We start from the raw sequence: 18,929 nt of genomic DNA on the forward strand, positions 1-18,929 counted from the left end.
AGTTTTGTTGTTTTCAGGCTCATAGATTATTTATATTCACCGTGACTCATTGATTAAAAGCTATGAACTCGTGGTGCATCACATGGCGTACCCTGAATCCTACGCCCTGAAGACTGAAGTTAAAGCACCAGTATGTCGAACAGAGCTTGGCTGTTGTTTGCATTCATCTTCCAGACACTGGGAGCTATTATGTTGTCCAGAACAATCGTATGTGTCTGTGGAGTTCTGCTGGAGCTATTTAGCCCCACTCACACTCTTATCTGTGTCCCGAGAGGCACAAATCGACCTGCTAGTTTTGTGTCTGTGAGGCTGCTCAGTGATTGGACCATCAAAAACCAAATACCTAATCTGGGATCAATTCATGTCACTCACTTGAATTTGAGAGACAAACATTAAGGCATCTGTAGTTGCAAAGTGTCACAACCACAGTTTCCTCTGTCTCAACGGAAGCCAACACAAAAGTAGCAGGTGTACGTAGAAAACCAGAAGTAAGAGAATTAGCTCACAAAGTCATGCAGAACTGTAAGTACTCTTTCAATTCTTCATACACATGCATCCATGAACTCCTTTGCATCTCTGATTTCAGGGGCTGTTTGTTCAAGCTCCGTTTCCAAGAAGTCAGTTTTCCTCACAAACAACACTTTTTCCTGTGTGAGGACAAAGCTTATCGGGGATCTACGATGCTTTCCTCCCTTCAGTCAACAGTACAGTCCCACAGATTCTCAGGAAATGTATCTGCTGTTTTGCAGAACAGATGTCACACGAGAAGGGCACATTTAACAATATTTATCCTGTTTGGTATTTCTGGTTCTTTGTAGTCTCTGGTCCTAATTAAAGGTGCTCTGTTATTATGTATCCTGATACCTGCTCAGGCCAGATGATTAGACTCAGGTTTACCCCGAGGTGGCATGATCTTATAAGTCAGTGTTGGGAAATGTCATTTTTGTACGGTTTCACACAATTATCCAAAGTCTGTCTGTTCTCCCTTGAGCCATGAAATGCTGATGTCATGAAGCAGGCTGAAGGAGTTTGAAGTGTTTGCAGTGTTTGCAGTGTGTGTGTGTGTGTGTGTGTGTGTGTGTGTGTGTGTGTGTGTGTGTGTGTGTGTGTGTGTGTGTGTGTGTGTGTGTGTGTGTGTGTGTGTGTGTGTGTGTGTGTGTGTGTGTGTGTGTGTGTGTGTGTGTGTGTGTGTGTGTGTGTGTGTGTGTGTTTGTGTGTGTGTGTGTCTGTGTGTGCAGTCACTGTCGCTGTTTCAGTGGGTGACACATTGAACTGCAGTCAGGAATGCTACTCTGTGAGAGGAGGAAAAGAGGTAGAGAACAACGAAGGGTGGGGGAGGAGAGAGAGAGAGGTAGAGAGAGAGAGAGTGAGAGAGAGAGAGAGCGAGAGACAGAGAGAGAGGATAAACCAGTGTGGCAGGTTTGTGTCACTGTACACGGTCCTTCATGCAAAGCTGATGGAAAGCAAAGAAGAGAGAGAGAGATAGAAGCAGAATTGGGAGCAGCTGATGTCATTACAACACAATGGCGGAGGACGAGAACAGAAGTTTCATGTAAAGCAGGTAAGGTACATGTGTTTGTGGCTGTATGAGAGGGTGAATGAGTGGCGTGGTGAACAATTGGGTCACGTCAGGATGCACTTGTGTCTTTTTGTCCAGTTGAGTGGTAGTTTGAAATGAGCAGGACAAAGTTGCCCAGGTCACATGGATGGGAGGCTCTGTGACCCAGTAGAACAGGTGTTTCAGTAAACGGACACGCAGATTCACTTGCACTGGAAACCACCGCCAGAGAACCTCCCTGAAAGAAATACTCTGTAAAACAGAGATAATAAGATAATGATAAGAGATAATTCTGCATGGAGGTTTAAATGGCTGACATTTTGTTACGGTGCTTTTACAGTAAATATTCTATGATAATTATGTTGTTATTCCATGTTAGATCATATTCCATTACTTTGACTTCATGAACAATCAAAGATGATTTTAATGGCTTATTGGGTTGAGTTTTTGTATTTGTTTACTCTCACCAGTTACTCCCATCAGTAATGCTATCTTTCCCTCTGGTGGCTTGAATCAAAGCGATTCCTCATCTTTTGGCCATCTTATCTGGTGATTTCACGCCAGTCTGCTGTCGCAAGGTTTCGGCTGTCATTCTTTTACCTTCATGAAAATGATATGTACTGTGACTGAGACAGATCGTGGCACATTTTTTGTCCAGCTGAGTGGATTGTTGTTAGGTGAGTTTTTCTTGTTCTGGGTTTGTGTTCAGTTGTTGCTGACTGGTAGTCATGAGTATGTTGCTTGTGTAAACAGACGTTATGATATGTATGTGCACCACAGAGCATTACCTGAGACCGTGTTCTGTAAATGGGCTCTTTAAGTAGGTACAAGGGGAATGTTCGGAAGGCACGATCATCTTGCAAAATGACATAGCTGGAAGGTTTTCAGAGTGAGTGGAGGTTAATCTTTTTTTTTTTTTTTGTTTGTTTTTTTATTGTCCTTTATCATTCTCGCTCTCTCTCTCTCTCTCTCTCTCTCTCTCTCTCTCTCTCTCTCTCTCTCTCTCTGTATGTATATATATATATATTCCACTTGCTCTCTACTTCATTCTTCACTATGTTGTGTTTCTATTCCTATTCCCAGACTGCCATTCTGTTTGACCATTTTGAGTTACCACAATGACCACAATCCACATCTCACAGCATTCTTGCAGAATCTGTCCTGAGAATAGAAACTTGTACATCTTTCATGCTTGGCAGGCAGTGGAAGCTGTTCACTGAGGTCGACCTGAGGAACTGAGGACTCCTGAAGACCAAACAGCTAAGAAGAAGGACAGGAACTACTTTCAGAACATACAGCTTGGAACAATCTGGAATATAAACCATTTAAATGGAGCTGTGAGAGGAATACAACTCTGCCACTCAACATTTTTTTATTAATTTTTTTTGACAGACTCAGAGCTAAAGCATCAATATAAACTGCCTTGAGATTGCATTCTGAAATACAGTTGCCTGGGATCTCTTAAATATTGATTTTACTCTTCTAGTCTTTTTTGGTCATTTGCATTCGACACGAGGTCATTACCTATTTTTGCTCTCAAACAATGGACTTGTCTTTGCTTCCTTCTGCAGTGAGTCAGTACAAGCAAAGGGCAGGGGTTCGTTACACTGTCCGCTCAGCTAATTCTCCCTCATACAGTCTCAATCGCAGGGCAGCTGTTAAAAAGAGGGAGGCTGCTGCGGAAACTGTAGAAAGAGGGAAACATGGAGCAAGTGGCATCGCAAATCCAAGAAACATGGAGGACAAAATCTCCATCGTCAGCACTGGGAGTCAGATAAATGTCAACGATGAGTGTGAGGAGACGAAACCATCAAGAAATAAGATGACTGTCATGCTGAAGCAAAATATCACAACAGACCAAACAGTCCCAGAGTCTGGCACCAACCTAAGTGAAAACCTCACACTGGAAATCCGGGGGAGAACAGAATGGAAAAGAAGCACCTTTGCAAATAGAAGTAAGAGTGTAGATTGGAGAACAAGGGAAAGAAGCCCCGATCGGAGTACCAATGCTGACATGCCTGCGCTGTCACACAAAAGAGATATGAACCTCTGTCGAAGGGCCTCAAGTGTGTTGGAAAGAAGGAATGGAGTTGAAATTGAAGAGTGCCTTACAGGTGGGGTGGCTCATGGGAGTCCTACTTTTCCAAAGTGTGCCTCAAATTCTCTTCCCTCCAGGTGGAGGTCTCTGACTGGACCTGCCAATAAGTTCACAGAAAGAGATCCATCGCTAGGGCTGAAAAGTGGTCAGAGCATTGTGGAGCGAATAGAAAAACTCTTCAGTTCAGCTGGGTTGGGTAAAGCAGAGGAAGATAATTCACTACCCAACACGTCTATGGATTCTCGGCAGAGGCCACATGGCAAGATAGCAGAGGGGACCTTTCCCAGGCGTTTCTCAGCAGAAGACTTCAACACTCCAGTGAGAAGCTGGATGCCACCCATCTGGACACAAAATGAATATAATGCTTCATGTTCTAAGACTTTACCTTCACCCAAAAGAAGCTCATCTCATGAGAGACCCATAGGAAGTCAGAGTCAAGGGCAGACTTGGACCAAGTATACAGATGGAGGTGGAGTCACCTGGAGAAAGGGGTTTGTGGATTCAGGGACGCGATCCCTGGATAGGGCCCGGAGCAAAAACACCATTGCAGCTCACATTAGAGCATCCCGGGCTGCAGCAGGGATTTCTTCAACTCAACAGCCAAACGACTTCTCAGGAGAGGCATCTGTGTCTTTCGGAGAGCCGCCAATTAGGTTAAGAGAGAGGAGAGCGAGTGCAAGTAAGATCGAAAGCCGGGTAAACCTTGGAGAGGAGAAGAGAGACAATTCTCGAATAAATGAGGTGTTGAAAGAGAGAATAGGAAGAGTTAGAGAGGAGCATAAAGAGAGAGTTGAGGACACAAATGAGAAAAATGATTTAAAAAGCAGCACACTTGATGAAGTGTTTGAAACCTCAAAGACGATAACTTTGAAAGAGGCGGAGAGAAAAAAGCTGGCAGATAAATTGTCGGCTGCTTCCTCAGCCAGCGTGAAAAATAAGATCTATCAGTTTGAGGCTTTGACACAGAACGCTCAAGGTTCAGAAACAAACCAACTCTCGATGCCGAGAAGGACCTACTCTGTACCGACGCTGAACAGGCTTCATGTTGGAGTGAAAAAGAGCAGCTCTGCAAAAGACATTGATATACTGAGAAACAGATCGGAGGGACTGAAAGAGGGATGGGATGTCGGTGGTAAATCAATGAGAACCGCAACAAAACTTTTATCAGGAAGATCTTTATCAGTAGATGAGGTTGGACTAAAATTAGGGAAGAAAGAGTCAGGAGAGAGTGATGAGGCAAAGGAAGTGGAAAACAATGTTTTTGATCATTATTCCAAGCTCAGAAACACACTAGAAATACCTCTGAATGAAGGAGCTCAAAGAAAAAGAAGAAAATGTGCCATCGATGAGCCAGATTTCTTCAAAGTGTCAAGTCCCGAGGAGGAAAACAAACCAAATGAGACAGTCAAGGACACATCTTCCTCACAATTGCCCAGCGATGTTTTAACTGGTGAGGAGAAGAGGATCTCCTCTGGACCAACCTCACCAGTTAGTGACAATGACAAAACCCCAACAAACACCCCTGACCACTCACCCTCACCAGCTCAAACACAAGAAGATTCCACTCCCACTGCAGAAAGTCGGAACAAAAATACCTTCGTCTTCACGCAAGAAACCAACAATCAAGATCCATCAGATACACCACCTCTCCCTGGTCCTTTCACCACCTCCTCCCCCATCAGCCTCCCTGAATCCATGTCTCCAGATGTCAGAGGAGACAACCCCAAAGGGAGAAAACAGCTTCTCAACTTGGATGCTTGGATAACTGGCCTAAACCCTGAGTTCAAGGGCTGGAATTATGATGACGAGGATTCTGAAGATGACGATGACAGCACAGAGAAGGATGATGATTCCAATTATGATTCAGACTCAGGAGAGTCCTCCATTACCATCACCAGCAGCAACTCAGATCGCAAGAGTTTCTCCGTGAAGTAGGTCCTGTTTATATTATAGTCTTTGATTAAAAAAAAAAAGTAATTTTGAAAGGCACTTTTCAGATTTTCACCCTCAACACTTCTTGTGCCCTTTCAGTCTTGCAGACCTGTGCAACTTTACTGGAAGTGAATATGAGTCGGACAATGACAGCGATGAGTGGCCGTCAACCAGCCGGCGGTCGGCCTCCCTGAGCTCAGATATGTCGGCTCTGTCCTACGTGTCTGTGATGCCTGCTGAAGAGCTTGACCGGCTGCTGGAGGACGTCAGGAGCCTTGGAAACAACACACTGCAGGTACGGACAGCTGGCATCACTCTTTTGTCTTTAGATAGGCTTTGTTATGGCTTTGCAACTAGTATTGATTGATTTAATTTACTCTTATTTACGTGGCAGTAACTGTTATGAAACCATGAGCTCAGAGGTCACATGTCATGTGCCATGTCTACATAAGATGTACTACACAGTTCTTCATTGCTCGTCACTGAATGTTCCAGTGATTTTCTATTGAAATTATGTGACAAGATGTTCTATGAAAAACACATACCTTGTGAAGTACTCATAGCACACAGGACATCAGCTGAAATCTATCTTCCTCATGCTTAAATGTGACATCCTCTGAACCCGTCACCTTTTTCAACTACCTGATGATGACAAATCAGTGTACACAATATATACAATCTTGTCCCAATGTTTCTCTTACAGGACTACAACGAAGTTCAAGTTGTGGTTCTCCATAAGGATGTTGGAGTCGGGCTGGGTTTCAGCTTGGCTGGAGGCGTGGACCAAAGCAAACCTATTACTGTGAGAAAATATTTCCTTCCTTGTTTTATAATTGCTGGGATGCTTTGACATTGTTCTCATTTCTTTCTCAATGTTCTGCTCATCAGGTCCACAAGGTGTTTCACTCTGGTGTTGCAGCCAAGGAAGGCTCAATAAGAGCAGGGGACCGTGTTTTGTCAATTAATGGTACCGCACTGCAAGGAACTGCGCACTGGGAGGCCCTGAGGGTCCTGAGGAGGGCGAAGACCCGGGAGATGGGAGTGGTGGTTCTGAAGAGGGATGATGCCACCGGTCCACCCAAGACGGGGGTTCAGGAAAAGAGTCCGGACCCGCCATCGACCCAGTGCGACTCAGGTGAGAGGTCTCGATTCTCCACAGATCAGAGAAGACGGTCGTCTTAAAGGAGAAACGCTAAATATAATACTGTTTATGTTTTTAGGTCAGCGTATGTGCGTGCAACTGCAGAAGAACAGCAGGGATCTGGGCTTCAGCCTGGAGGGGGGCGTAGACTCCAGTGAAGGGAACAGACCTCTCACTGTGCAGAAGGTCTTCCTGGGTAAGCACTGGGACTGCTGACATTTAAACCCATCAAATTATCTTGTCAGTTGATTGAAAAGACAAAATCAAACATCATCAAGGCAGAGCTTTTTCTACTTTGTTGTCCAAACGATTGTGAGAGTATGAAGCGTACTGACCAGAGTAACTTATTCCTTTTTCTTCCCATCTTGAGAAAACAAAGAAATGTCTCTAACCTTGTGGAGCATGTTTACACCTGAACACTAATGACATGTGTTTGATTTTTCTTTGGTTGCAAATAGAACATAAATTCACACACATTTGTAGATCTGAAAATGTTCACATCTACAGGACTTCTTGGTTTGACATTGATTTCTTTGATTTCTGAAGTCAGCTGGCATGTTTTCGCAAAATCGAATGCTGTTTATCTAGGAATTAAGCGGCTTGCTGCAATTAGCTATTAAGTTCCAAGTGTCTGTGTTTTATTTAATCTAATATGATTATAAAACCATTTAAACAGCAATTCCTTCTGTATAAATAATTGCCAGTAATGTCTTCTGTGAAACTCTTTTACCGTGTAACATCAACTTGGAGGCCGGATTTTGGCCTGCAACAATTCTGGTGTTGATCTGAATATCCTGAGTGCAGTTTACAGTGTGACGTTGCTCTAAACATTACATTAACATCATATGGTGAATCAGTTTTAATCAAATACATTTAATTGATCAAATTGTATTTCTTTTACAATCAGGAGGTCCTGTTGATAAGGTCCATTCTGGTGACGAGCTCCTGGAAATTCAGGGTAACAGCGTGGTGGGGATGAGGCGCCTGGAGGCCTGGACTTTGATCAGGACACTTCCCTCCGGGCCTGTGGACGTGGTGCTGCGCCGCCATGCTGAAACATAAGGATTGGAGGATGTTACATCCAAATGCCCCAATCTTACTGAGCTACAACAACTTGTGACTTGTTGCAAACACAAAATACAATAAAATACACAAATGAGCAAATACTTTCAAATTGAAATCACAACAAATAAACACGTTGCATGACTGCCAGGAACACCATTAGTGTCACAATTGTCCAAGACTTAATGCATGCTGCCGGACACTTGATTGAGGTTCACACAGTATTCTGGAAAATCGCATTCTCAAGTGAAGATTTGTCTTTTATTTTGCTTACATCTGTTGTGGAATGAATGCAGAGATGCTGTGTAACAATCACAACAGTTATGAGGGTTAATTATGAATTCCTTAATATATAATTATGCTCTTTCTCCCAGTCTTGTAATCGCTTTGTTCTCAGACGTCCACAAACACAGCACTCATAAGCTACCATGTTGAAGGCTTATTTGCCATTGTGTGATCTTTGTAACTCATGGACAATAAAATGTTTGAGACATTCATGATGACTATCAAAAAAAACAACAAAACAAAAAACCTGAAGAAGCAGAAAACCAGCCAAAATATAAGTGACACAGATAAATGCAAATCTTTAGAAACTCTATTGCAAGTTCCACTTTGTGCGGCCGGTTTGATAGGGGCTAAATATTACTTTTTGTATAGATTAACAATACCCATAAGTATAGAGAAACATAAGCTTGATGTGAAAGGTGAATATTCTCTCATATTATCTTTTTTAAAGGTGTACATCTACCTCAATGTCTGGGATATGTTTGTATGTGTATGTGCCATATCTAAGTTGCACTGATGGCTCTTGTTATTATCGAGTCCGCCAGCACTTGTGAGTTTTGGCCAGTTAAAAACAATTTGGCACCTGTAAACGAAGAGCTGCTTCCTCTATTGTGAATAAATGCCAATTTCATAGTTTGTAAAGCTTTTTTCAATAAACGCTAAGTCACTGATGTTTGTTGTTCATCCAGCAGAGGGCGTGCCATGACTGGAGTGTAGTAGATGATTTCATTTTTCTTTGAAGAAAAAGAAAAGAAAAGAATCACAAAACCATGAAGTAGGTTAAAGGTATCTCTTCTTTGGGCATTACTCAACAGTGATGCTCACTAAAAGCAGATAAGAAAACAACATACCACAGTGTACAGAGCCTTCGTGGTTTATATTGCCCAGAGATAGTCATCAGTCTGTAATCAGGACAAAAATGAAATAATTTAGCCAAGAGAGATATATCTTATCTGATGTCACCCTATGGTCAGAAGAAATCAGCAATAGCACGTTTTATCCTTTTTCTTTAGCAACTATTAGTGTTATGTAATGTGTGTCCAGAGTTCAGTGAATGTGGCTTCGCTCTGAAAAAAAATATATTACCTTGCATGTGTTAATTTACTTATATTGTTTGTTCACAGAAATCAATGAAACAGGATGGGAAAATATGTGATAAAACCAAAACAGATAACACTTTTGCTTTCAAAGCCTGGTAAACAAAGTCCCCTCCATTCTATGAGAAGTTGCAGGGGAATATTAAATAGTTTCACAATGATACAGATTTTATCTGTGACCAAAATATGTGTCCTTGCTTGAGTAATATCACGAATATATCTGTAATATCTGTTCCTTCTCGTAAGTTCTTGTGGAAAGGAGGAAAGTTATTGATATTTACGAGGCTTTCAAAGCATGATCTGAAGTGTGGATGTAATACCTTATTCTGTAAGAGAAATGAAAAATAGAGCTTAGTTTTGAAGACACACATTCTGATAACCTGATATCACCTGTGTCTTCCTGTAATTTCTCGTATATAAATGGAAGGTCTTTCGTGATTACCAGGCTTTGAAAACACAATCTGTTCCTGACGATTTATACTGAGATTAAATGCTAATGTGTTTCTCCCTGCCACTTCTTATAGAAAGGTTGAAACTTCTTCATGTTCCGCTTTTATAAAATGAAATGAAGTGTGGATTAAGTTACCTTACTCCACAAATGTCTTGTTGTGTTGTCAGGTAACCTTTTCAGAAAAAAAGGAAACATATTCAATAGTAAGACATAGATAAGATAAGATAAATCTTTATCGTCATTGCACAGTCACAGTTTTTGTACGATAACACAGCAAAAGTCGCCCCTCATACCTTGTCACTCTGCACTAAAGAAAATACATGTTTATAAGCGGCACCATTTATGCAAAAGTGATTCAAAAAGCTTTAAGTAAAACAATGTCCAAATGTTGTTGTTTTTTAACACAGATACAAAAAAATATTTATTTTTAGAATCAACATACTTATACTGGCAGGCTGATATAATGTGTTTTCCCCTCTGTAACTCTTTCTAGGAAGGACGAATCCCCTCCATATCTCCCAGGCTTTTACAGTATATTATGATCAGATATCAGTATTGCTACAAAAGAGCAGCAACAAATTGCTCTTATTATCTCGATGACTTCTTCTGATAAAAAGAATTGTATAAACGGTATGATTATCTAACCTTTTTGTTTGAATGAATATTAACATTGTTATACATATTGTTATTCTTTTAGAATCTTATTCACGGATCAAATCATTAAAGCTTCCCTATAAAGAACGTCTGACCCGCCTCCAAACATTAATAAACACTGGACTCTTATCACAGACACATAATCTGACACCCAGAGTTTTTCAAGTCTCTGAACACACCAACTTTCTGCATGGGCTCATTGATCCTCTCCTGTAAACCAGAAACTCTTGACAACAACCAGCCACACCTCTAAATATTGTATATCTTCTTAAAAGTTAAACATCTTTTTATTCAGTGAAATTGCAAAAGAAAAAAAAAAGTTATAATATGTCTTTAAAACCTCATCAAAACAAACCGGAAGTCATCACTGAGCTCAGCTCCCTTCATGCTGAGTCATGATCACGGTCAGAAACTAATTATGACTCCGGTCCATTGCCTCAGCCTGACTAACTATGTGTTAGAAAGCACTTAGAGCTGCTGGCAGGCTGAATATCTATTCAATTTTTTTACAATATTCAGAACCTTCGCTTTGAAGACGTGCGTGACGTCCATGTTTATTACAGAGTTGAATCTATGAAAGACTGCAGGGTTTTAACACGTATCAATAAACGTTTACAATTGAAATGTGCCCGACCAATTAAAGACGCCACATGGAAAGTAGCAGTAATAGTTTAAGAAGGTAATTATTTTGACAACTATATGCTGCAAATGGGGTTGAGACATTTTTTTTTCTTTTTCCTGATTTGAAGCAAATTTGCATAATCCAGGAGATCACAGTGTTAATATTACCAGAGAATTCAATTCATACTCTGGATAAATTGGAATGTTTGAGGTATCAATGGCAATAAGACAAACGATAGAGTTTATAGATGTTTGGAGAAGTGTCAGCCCCAAAGGTACCGATTTTATTTTAGTTAAGAAAAAATACATTTTATAGCTTCTTTTCTTTTTTTAACTATCACTACTGCCTTGCTCAATAGGGGAGAATGTTAGTTTTAGATCACACACCAATTAATCTACGTCTGCAGGGCTTCCGCAGCAGGATTTGTACATTAAGGCATACATTCAACTGTCCACTTCTCCAACAATCTGATTTTGACTCTTCAAGAAAGGAAATTAACAGGCTCAATGTGAAGAGATCATTTATCTTGTGCCGTAAATTGTAGATACTTTATGGCACAGGCATAGACTCTAAGGCGTTTTCTGCCTTTCTGCTGACTCTGGAATATTGAGCTGAAACCAGTAATATTTTGGATTGCAGCTAATTGTAAGGAACTTGGATAAATCCAGAAAACCTCTCAATCAGGAGCAGAGGATTGAATTGGGCCAAGTTACGGCTTAGGAAAAAGAATCATATCGGTTAGAAGACAGAACTGAAATTACACTATTAATGTAAAAGAAGAAGTGGAAGCACATACTTTATGAGTGACGGACTTCATTCTGAGTTCATGTGTGAATGTCTGGTAAATGGTAAATTTAGAATTAAGATTTTTTCCCACAGTTTTTCATCTGGATTGACACATTTATAGAATTTACATTGTTAGAAACTACCGTGCCTGTCCTGGTTGTATTTTTGTTCGAAAATACACTGGGATGTTTTTTTTTATCTTGCTGTTTGAGAACTGTTATCTTTAAAAAGAATTCTAAATCACGACAATAAATGCTACAGTTCCATAATTCATCAAATTTTGATACTTTACCAAACTTTGTGAGCATTCTAGAATGTTCTTGAAATATCCTCTAAATGAGAAACGTTCACTTTACACGTTTATTTATCATGAACACCAGTGACATGAAAGCCGCTGTGTCTCATAACCCCCTGTTATCACTGTCAACACCTAATCTGACTTGTTACAGCCTTTGTTTATACGAGCGGCCTCCAACAGCTGAGTCAAGTTATTCTCTTTACCTCAACCAATCCCGAGCCGTCTCAGCCCGGTAAAACAGAAATGCAGTTTATTCAAATGAAGAGGAGGCTGAGCCGTGGAGAGAAACAGATGCTCAGAGGGACTTCTGACAGGAGCATTTATTTTTCTGTCTTTTCGGCTGTCCATTTAAATCACCCCCCAAACAGACAGTGTGGGACTAGAGAAGTGATTTGATTTTACTCCAGTCATGTTGAAGCTGCGTTCACTGAGAGTGAGGAATGCCGTGATACGAGAGTGTATGGCTGAGTTCCTGGGAACTTTTGTCTTACTGGTAAGTCACATTCAAGTTTAATTGGTTTGTTTGTCTCTTTATTTCAGCGCTTTCGGTCTGTTTATAGAGGCATCATTACAAGTAGTGACAAAGTGGGTTAGTGGTGAGATATGTGTCTATGACTTGAGAAGAAAATAATCTAATAAAAAAGCAATAAAATATTTCTTATGTCTTTGTAAAGTTTTTCTGTATTTCCTTAATTTCTTTCATTTCTTTGTAAAGCACTATGGCTTGCCCTGTGTTTGAATTCTGCTCTATAAATAAATTTGCCTTGCCTTGCCTTGCCTTGCCTTGCCTTGCCTTGCCTTGCCTTGCCTTGCCTTGCCTTGCCTTGCCTTGCCTTGCCTTGCCTTGCCTTGCCTTGCCTTGCCTTGCCTTGCCTTGCCTTGCCTAAAATGAAAACGCATAGCCACAGAAGCAAATAGATTTAAAACAAATTTTTAAAAAAACAGTGTGCACCTTCTTAAAAATAGCTTTACAATGTGCATTTGAGTGAGCAACAAGTGCCATTTATTGTGAAGCAGTGCACAGGTCAGCATGTAATCTTTGGGCTTCTTCACCAGATAATCCAGTAATATTGTCAAGGCTTCATCAAATGCGATTAGATGAATGAAAGACCTTGAATGGGATGAGACATGACATGTTGTTGCCAGTGATCTAATGTGGGCGATTCGCCTGTGGTCAAAAGACTCATAATGCCTTTTAAAGCATTGTCCATAGGATTACGAGCAAAATTAGTTGGGAAGCATTTTTCTTCGCCACGATTCTGAAAGAACATTTGAGGATCTCACAAATGACCGACGGATCAGATTTGTGCGTGACAAACAGTCCCACAAATCACAACAAAGTTCTACCTGCTACATGTTTTTGACATATGACAGATTTGAGCTCATCTTTTTCTCAGTCTCTTGGATAACAAACACATCGTCCTTTATGTTTAAAGGTACTAACCACTCCACAACGTTATAATTGAAGCCATAACATAAGACTTTCCATAAAATAAAGGTAAATAGGGAAGCCTAAAGCACCCAAAGAAGGTGAAAAGACTGTCAAGTATATTGTAAAGTAATGTTACATAAACCTAAACAACTCAATTCTAATTCTTAATTTGACTTTATGACCAGATATTTGTCACCGTCATGTTTGTTTCCAATTTTAATGTGTCAGTTAAAATTTCATAATTATTGTCCCAACAGTAAACACTTAAAGCTAAAAAAATATTATAATTATACATCATAATACATTTTGTTATTGTACCTTAACAATAGTTTCAAGCCAAGTCCAGGTACTACTGTCCCCCAAAAAATGTGCAAATTCAAAGACGGCACATCAAAGTGTTTTTTTATTTTTCCTGTCATTGTTATTTTACATTTAACTATTCACTTATAAGCTACGTTTACTTAACTATAATGTGCTAGGGTAGCCCAAAATATAAGATAAACGCTAAATTTGAGAAGAAAATTACTTAATACTAGTGAAATTATTTGTCCATGCAGTAAGTAAATGGTTTCTTCTTGCTGTAAATACTTAATTTACCTGATTGCTATGTTGTTTTTTTCTCCAATACCTCCATTTTTGGGGACTGACTTTCTCTGACCCTGTCTCCTCCATCCGCCATGAAGCTCTTCGGTCTCGCCGCGTCGGCGCAGGTAAAGACCAGCAGATCCACCAAGGGCGACTTTCTGTCAGTCAACATGGCCTTCGCTGTGGGCGTCATGTCTGCCATGTACCTCACCAAGGGGATCACAGGTGAGTAAACAAACACATACATAAGATAAGATAAGATAAGATATCCCTTTATTTATCTCGCATGTGGAGAAATTTGCAGTGGTACAGCAGGATAGTACAGAGAAAGAAGCACACATAGCAGGAACTAAAAAAAGCAGATAAAAATACAATATAATAGAAAAATACGCACACGGTGCCTATAAGTGTGGACATGTGCAGAATATGGGGGTGGATGTATTTTTCATAGTAAATACGTTCTTATAGATTATTATAGTTATAGCACCACTTATTGCCCAGTTGGAGTGGAGTGATATTGTCCGGTTGTGGTGTGCAGTGGTCTACTGGGAGAAGGCTTGGTTGAAGAGTCTGACTGCAGCAGGGAGGAAGGAAGCATACATACATACATACATACATACATACATACATACATACATACATACATACATACATACATACATACATACATACATACATACATACATACATGCATATGATTTCTGCTGACTCACACTTTGACTGAAACTTTCATATGAGGACCTGATAGACAGATTACTCAGCTCTTTGAGGTATTTCCTTGGCCTGATCATTTAACAGTGCCCTTGCAACACTATTTACTGATATTGTGAATTTTTTTTGCTCACAGTCATCTCTTTTAAATCACTTCCTCCTTGATTCCTTTACCCGCTTGTCAAACATTTCTCCTCAGGAGCCCATCTGAACCCCTCGGTGACCTTGAGTTTCTGTGTTTTGGGGAAGACGTCCTGGCGAAAGCTGGTGCCTTACAGTCTGTCTCAGCTGCTGGGGGCTTATGTAGCAGCAGGACTTGTCTATCTGGTCTACTATGGTTTGTATACCTCTGGTGCATTGCAAAATGTCTTATTATTGTTTCATTGATGAGAAAAATTACTTCTGAAAGCCTCAAAGCAAGCTAAGTCTCAGGCTCCCTCATGATCTTTAGTGTCACATCAAGAGCATCCCAGAACTCAGATTAGAAACCACTACCTGTTGTATAGATATCATTGTCATGCACATACTTGAATATAGTTTTTTTTGTCTTTTTTGCTGAATGCCACATTGCTTCTGATCTGTTACAGACGCTATAATGGAATTCAGTGGAGGAGTTCTGACTGTATACGGTCCAAATGAGACTGCATCTATATTTGCCACATATCCCTCAGAATATCTCAGTTTGGAGAGAAGTTTCCTCGATCAGGTTTGATTTACTGCCTCAATCTTTATTCCCATTGTGACTTTTTCCACTCTTCTTCATTTAGTTCATCAAAGTATTAAATTCTAATTTCTTCAGGTGGTAGGAACTGGGTTGCTGCTGTTGTGCATCCTGGGTTTGGATGAAAAGAGGAACACCCCCGCTCCCGAAGCCCTAATCCCTGCTGTCGTGGGAATTATCATTCTGGGGATCTCCATTTCAATGTCAGCCAACTGTGGCGCCGCAATAAATCCTGCACGAGACCTGGGGCCGCGCCTTTTCACACTATCTGCAGGCTGGGGAACTGAGGTCTTTACGTAAGTGTCTTATCTTACATATACATTGTACATACACAGCACTTAAACACAATTGTCCAGTCAAGAAACGCAGAGTGCCACAAGTCCAACCAGATACCATGACATTTAGAAAGGGAAATCCTTTTTCGATACTTTTGACCTTTTAGCATTCGAATGGCCGTGAAGTCATTTTGAGCTCTCTCTGCACGTGCCTGGATAACAACCCTCGCCCCGGACACAAGGTGCTTCATTCAGTACAGGCCAGGCAAACCGGACAACTGTGGCAATATATTCTGAATTACAGCAAATATATAGGAATTCCCCAGTTAAATGGAGATACAGTATATCACTACAGATACTTTTTTCACATCGATCTTCTTCACTCAAAAACTCAAGACAACACGTATGAGCCAGTGAGACTCTGAATAAAAACATACACAACAGTCTTCAGATGACCTGGCACTGCATTTTATACGACGGGTATTAACGCATAGATTCTTTACCGCTGCCTCTACCTTAGGCGGAGCAGCCTCAAAAGGAGAGGAGGCAATCTGAAGTGAAAATTCCCTGCAGTAGAAAAATAAGTTAAATCCTGCATGAGATGATCTTGACGTGTTTGGCGTTCAGTGATTGTGCTGGTCGTGAGTCGACCGTGAGCCATCAAATCATTGCGGAAGAGCAACAATCCCACATATCTTGACCAAGGCTCATGTGCTCTTTGTCCATATTAGTCTTTTATGAGCAGTTATTTTAACGCTGATTATTTTTGATCAATTGTGCTTTTCATGTTTCTTTCTGCTATTCAAAAACGGACTCATTAACTCGACAAAACAAGTCATTCATTTACCAAAATAAATGAAATTATGTCAAATATGGCATTATCAAAAAAACTAAACATGATTAAAAATGCATATTGTCACATTCTGTTTTAAATTAATTAACAGTTCCAGCAACCATAGAGTCTGCAGTGGTGAGAGGTTACAGTGACCTTATGATAGTTCTAGTGTTAATAAAATCACATGAAGATATCAAGTTGCTATAATGTCACAAACTGATCACTTGTTTATAAAACTGTATATAACCTGCTGGAGCTCTGTATGATGAAAGCTGATTGCTGGATATTGCCGGGAAAATACATCCCACTGCTTTATTACCTTAATTTACACTGACGTGTTAAAGTCAACATGTAATTGTGGCATTCTTTAACCTTTTCACCATGTTAATGTGGTTAATCCTTTCTCCAGGTGTTACAACTACTGGTTCTGGGTTCCGGTGGTGGCACCGACTGTCGGAGCTGTTTTAGGTTCATGCATGTATTTGATCTTCATCGATTGGCAATTGCCTGACCCCGACCTACCTGAAAAGACGGCGGACATCCCCACCGTCAGTGCCAAAGTGAAGCAGGAGTTTGCCCTCTGATAGAAAGGTTCTTTAACGTTACTTGGTTAAATGTGGTCCAAAGCAGTCGTAAAGAGGGGAATTCCCCCCCTCAGGAATCGTTCTTTATATTTTTTAAGTTTATTGTCGCTGCCAACAACAACGTGGAATCTTTAACTTTGTCATCCATCCAGCCTGGTACGCACCTCCAGTGACAGGTAATCAGGGGGAATCCTGAAGCATTTTAACAGACTCACCAGCTCCTGGCTGTATCACTAACATATAATCATTTCATTCTCATTTGTGATAAATACAGTATATCATGTTGAATGATGGAGCTGTTCCACATGGTGAAGAGAGGTAGAGGTGAACGCAGTTCAAATATTTGTCCTTTCTGACGCTGACATATTTCTTTGCACACATAGTAATGTGGTTTATGAAATGCATATCATCATTCCTGAGCACTTGGATTAGCATTATGATGATCAGTCGTTACCCTTTTTACTTTGTAGCAACTTGTAAAACTATAATACACTAATACGCTCACATTGAAGCATACAAATATTCACTTATATAATCAAAATATGTATTTTATGATATTTTTTATGTTTTTTATTATGAGTGTTGACCCCTGTGCATTGTTTTATTATTTCTCATATTTATTTATGAATGCTTGTCTTGGTTTGAGTATGTTGGATCATGGAGAAAAGAATAAAGGTTAATTCAATGACCCTCTTCAGAAAACACGGCTCTTCATCTCCTGCCGGCCTGTAATTGTGAATCCTTTCATCAGTGTTTTTGATTGCTTTGGTCTCTTGAGTTCGATTGGCAATGCATTTAATAAAAAAATGCGAAATGAATGGATTACAGAGTAATCATTTGACGGAACCTTTGGTACATGCCCTAAAAGGTCAACACTGTATTACAGTTTCCCCCAATTGATAAGAGACTTTTTCTGAACTAAATTCTCAGATTAAAAAAAATCCAAATCCAAAGCCTCGACTTTTCTATCATATATAATATGAATTAACCTGCCCATTGCACACTGCATGGAATAATTTAGGATACAGCATCCAGAGCATATAAGAAGAATTGAGGCAATTAAGTAAAATAGCTCTTTGTAAAAGACAAATACATATGTATATAACTGTACATCTTATTAATACAGAATAAAGACAAAGAGCACGATAGGAAGTTAACTTATCTCAGATTCTGGCTCCAGCTTTAAATCTTCAAATTGACTCATCATCCACATGTAGCATCACACGTAAGCACAGACACATTGGTGAAGAAGCATTTGTTGTACCAGAGAAATCTATTGTTTCAAAAAGACCAAGGAATCACCGGGTATCAACTGTCTCGTAAAAATATACACAATCATTATTGCCATAGTTCTGTACCCAAGGGGAGTTTAATGGACCAAGAGCTTTCCTAATTTCCTTTCCATTTCCTTATTGTAAATACATTTAGCAAAAATAAATAAATAAATGAAGGCAACGTGAAATGTATGTTCAGCACTTTCATAACAAAAAACTGAAAAATGGAAAAGCACAAAGTCACTGAGGAAAAATTCGCCTCCTGCATGAAGTCTTTCTTTGATGGATTCACATTCTGAGTGCAATTTGGGTTGCACGGTGGAGCAGTGGTTAGCGCTCTTGTCTCACAGTGAGACGATCACAGGTTCAAATACAGTTCTAAGATAATTCAGTGAATACATTTCCTGAGGGGTTTCAATAAAGTACTGTTCTTCTTCAAGCCCAATCAGCTGTCCCTTTGCTTTAGTCATTGAATTGTATTTTCTTTTTCTGCATTCAATCAAATATGATGGTGCTTTTCTACACTGC

The 18,929-nt window shown here is 40.1% G+C and overlaps 2 protein-coding genes across 4 annotated transcripts; both read left to right on the forward strand.

The window, feature by feature from the left end:
- The first annotated feature begins 477 nt into the window (after positions 1 to 477).
- Positions 478 to 8,745, forward strand: LOC308114315 (uncharacterized protein). 3 transcript variants are annotated; one of them, XM_080471105.1, is made up of 7 exons: positions 478 to 522; positions 2,758 to 5,587; positions 5,688 to 5,883; positions 6,292 to 6,390; positions 6,477 to 6,723; positions 6,809 to 6,925; positions 7,637 to 8,745. In XM_080471105.1, exons 2-7 carry the CDS (start codon positions 3,102 to 3,104, stop codon positions 7,789 to 7,791), a joined length of 3,300 nt encoding a protein of 1,099 aa, XP_080327231.1. In that variant the 5' UTR covers positions 478 to 522; positions 2,758 to 3,101; the 3' UTR covers positions 7,792 to 8,745. The 3 variants fall into 3 exon arrangements, with proteins under 3 accessions (XP_080327231.1, XP_080327230.1, XP_080327232.1); XM_080471104.1 differs by lacking the exon at positions 478 to 522 and adding an exon at positions 1,377 to 1,561; XM_080471106.1 differs by lacking the exon at positions 478 to 522 and adding an exon at positions 1,385 to 1,561 and having other exon boundaries at positions 2,642 to 5,587.
- A 3,648-nt stretch (positions 8,746 to 12,393) lies between these two features.
- Positions 12,394 to 17,127, forward strand: aqp10a (aquaporin 10a; the record flags this gene model as incomplete). Its single annotated transcript, XM_080472470.1, has 6 exons — positions 12,394 to 12,477; positions 14,100 to 14,226; positions 14,912 to 15,049; positions 15,300 to 15,418; positions 15,512 to 15,729; positions 16,953 to 17,127. 6 exons carry the CDS (start codon positions 12,394 to 12,396, stop codon positions 17,125 to 17,127), a joined length of 861 nt encoding a protein of 286 aa, XP_080328596.1.
- Positions 17,128 to 18,929: the final 1,802 nt, after the last annotated feature.

Source organism: Lipophrys pholis, assembly GCF_963383615.2.
Source record: "Lipophrys pholis genome assembly, chromosome: 9".
NCBI classification, from domain to species: domain Eukaryota; kingdom Metazoa; phylum Chordata; class Actinopteri; order Blenniiformes; family Blenniidae; genus Lipophrys; species Lipophrys pholis.